The sequence below is a fragment of the Leuciscus leuciscus genome (assembly GCF_965113295.1).
Source record: "Leuciscus leuciscus genome assembly, chromosome: 10".
In the NCBI taxonomy this organism is placed as follows: domain Eukaryota; kingdom Metazoa; phylum Chordata; class Actinopteri; order Cypriniformes; family Leuciscidae; genus Leuciscus; species Leuciscus leuciscus.
The window spans coordinates 44,303,494-44,306,857 of NC_138734.1; the positions used below are offsets into that span (position 1 = coordinate 44,303,494).

At 48.9% G+C, this 3,364-nt stretch overlaps 1 protein-coding gene across 1 annotated transcript in view; it reads left to right on the forward strand.

The window, feature by feature from the left end:
• The window catches only part of secisbp2l (SECIS binding protein 2-like), a 35,480-nt gene that overhangs the window by 20,313 nt on the left and 11,803 nt on the right, over positions 1–3,364 (forward strand). Inside the window, 2 exon segments of the mRNA XM_082182421.1 lie at positions 521–662; positions 1,201–1,367. Of these exon segments, the coding sequence (XP_082038547.1) occupies positions 521–662; positions 1,201–1,367 (309 nt within the window).

Below are 3,364 nucleotides of genomic sequence, written 5' to 3' on the forward strand. Positions count from 1 at the left end.
GGAGAAACTACAGGTACACACACACACACTCCATCTGTACAGGGAGAAACTACAGGTACACACACACACACACACACACACTCCATCTGTACAGGGAGAAACTACAGGTACACACACACTCCATCTGTACAGGGAGAAACTACAGGTAAACACACACTCCATCTGTACAGGGATAAACTACAGGTACACACACACTCCATCTGTACAGGGAGAAACTACAGGTACACACACACACTCCATCTGTACAGGGAGAAACTACAGGTACACACACACTCCATCTGTACAGGGAAAAACTACAGGTACACACACACACACACTCCATCTGTACAGGGAGAAACTACAGGTAAACACACACACTCCATCTGTACAGGGAGAAACTACAGGTACACACACACTCCATCTGTACAGGAGTGTCCTGAGCATCAGATCATGTGTAAGAACTATCTCTGTGTGTGTGTGTGTGTGTGTGTGTGTGTGTGTGTGTGTGTGTGTGTGTGTGTGTGTGTGTGTGTGTGTTTAGGAGGCTCTGTCTAAAGCAGCTGGTAAGAAGAGCAGGACACCGGTACAGTTGGATCTGGGCGACATGTTAGCGGCGCTAGAGAAACAACAACAGGCTATGAGAGCGCGACAACTCAACAACACCAAACCACTCTCATACACAGGTACAACACTCTAAAACCAAATCTATACACATTATTCTCCAAAACGAAAGTAAAATATTTCCTATAAATGAGCCAGACTTCAGATTCATTTGAAAAACTGCGGGATTAGGTGAGGTGACGTGACGCTAACAGACAGCAGACAAACGGCTAGTAGTGACATCAGCGGCAATCCACCTGTCACTCAAGTGGCCACGCCCTTAATTATGCACAACTTTAAGGCTTAATATAATTTAAACAAATGAGTTTTAAAAAAATTCACCTCCTCACAATCCATCAGTTGAAGGGCAACATTAGCAATATAGACCAAAACCACTTTTTGCGCCAGACTGTAAACATGTGTTTTTCTGCTGTAAAGTTGGGCATTTTAACACAGGGGTTTATGGGATTGAGTCTCTTCTGCAGCCGGCCTCTAGTGGCCAGTGGATGAACTGCAGTTTAAGTCACTCAGTGTTGGACTCAAGAGAGAGACCATAAGGTTGCCGCTTGATATTATCCAGTGATTCTGAGCTAACACTGGTGTGTGTTGTGTTGTTGTCAGTCGGGACAGTGGGCGCTCTGCACAGTAAAGATGGCGGCAGTCGAGTGACGGGACTCAAGAACACACACACTCCTCCTCACAACATCCTGGACTCCAGCGCGCCGCGCATCAAGAGAGGCAAAGAGAGAGAGATTCCCAAAGTCAAGAAGACCACCGCCATGAAGAAGGTGCTTCACAACACACACATACACACATACTCACTCACTCTCACACACACACACACACACACACACACACACACACACACACACACACACACACACACATACTCACTCACACACACACACACACACATACTCACTCACACACACACACACACACACACACACACACACACACACACACACACTCACTCACACACACACATACTCACTCACACACACACACACATACTCACATACTCACTCACTCACACTCACTCTCACACACACACAATACTCACTCACTCACACACACTCACTCACACACACACATACTTACTCACACACACACACACACACATACACATACTCACTCACACACACACACACACACACACACACACACACACACACACACACACACACACACACACACACACACACACACACACACTCACATACTCACTCACTCACACTCACTCTCACACACACACACACACACACACACACACACACACACACACACACATACTCACTCACTCACTCACACACACACACACACACACACACACACACATACTCACTCACACACACACACACACACACACTCACTCACATACTCACTCACACACACACACTCACTCACTCACTCACTCACACACTCACACACTCACACACACACACACACACACACACACACACTCTCTCACACACACACACACACACACACATACTCACTCGCATACACACACATCACTCACTCACTCACTCACATACACACACACTCACACACACACACACTCACTCACTCACATGCACACACACACACACTCACTCACTCACTCACTCACACACATGCACACACACACACACTCACTCACTCACTCACTCACACACATGCACACACACACACACACTCACTCACTCACTCACTCACACACATGCACACACAGGGACACGCATACACTCACGCACACGCATACACTCAAACTCAAACTCACTCACACACGCTCTCACACACACACATACATGCACCGCTGAGCATGACAGGATATGACATCACAACACATTAACTTCTCCCTCTCTCTCTCTCTCTCTCTGTCCCTCGCTCTCTTTCTCCCTCGCTCTCTCTCTCTCTCCCTCTCTCTCCCTCCCTATCTCTCCCTCCCTATCTCTCCCTCTCTCCCTCTCTCTCCCTCTCTCTCCCTCTCCCTCCCTCTCTCCCTCCCTCTCTCTCCCCCTCCCTCCCTCTCTCTCCCTCCCTCTCCCCCTCCCTCCCTCTCTCTCCCTCCCTCCCTCTCTCTCCCTCTCCCTCCCTCTCCCTCCCTCTCCCTCCCTCTCCCTCCCTCTCTCTCCCCCTCCCTCCCTCTCTCTCCCTCTCCCTCCCTCTCTCTCCCTCCCTCTCTCTCCCTCTCCCTCCCTCTCTCTCCCTCTCTCTCTCTCTCTCCCTCTCTCTCTCTCTCTCCCTCTCCTCTCTCTCTCTCTCTCTCTCTCTCTCTCCCTCTCTCTCTCTCTCTCTCTCTCTCTCTCTCTCTCTCTCTCTCTCTGTGTGTGTGTAGATTATTCTGCAGGAGCGCGAGGTGAAGAAGGGCAAGAGTTCAGCGGATCAGGGTGTGTCTGGAGCCGACGAGCAGAGAGACTCTCTGAGCTTCACTGACACACTCACACAGGAGCAGGACGGTACGAACACACACACACACACACACACACACACACACACACACATCATCATCAGATCCCTGTGTGAAGGCGCTTGCACACTGAGTCTGAAATTTTCGCCTGTGTTTTTTCGTATTCGTGATTCGGTGGCTCTGAATTGTCAAAACTCCTCTCAAACTGCTTGAGCTGCGGATGCGAAAAACACAGAAAATCGAACACGATCCGAATTTTTTTATGACTGACGAAAGCTTCGGAGGCGTGATTGACACAAGTGAGGTCGTATTTATTTTTAACATGTGAAAATTTTGAACTCAGTGTGCAAGAACCCTGACACTGCTGGGAAATATTCCTCCGGTTTATAGTGA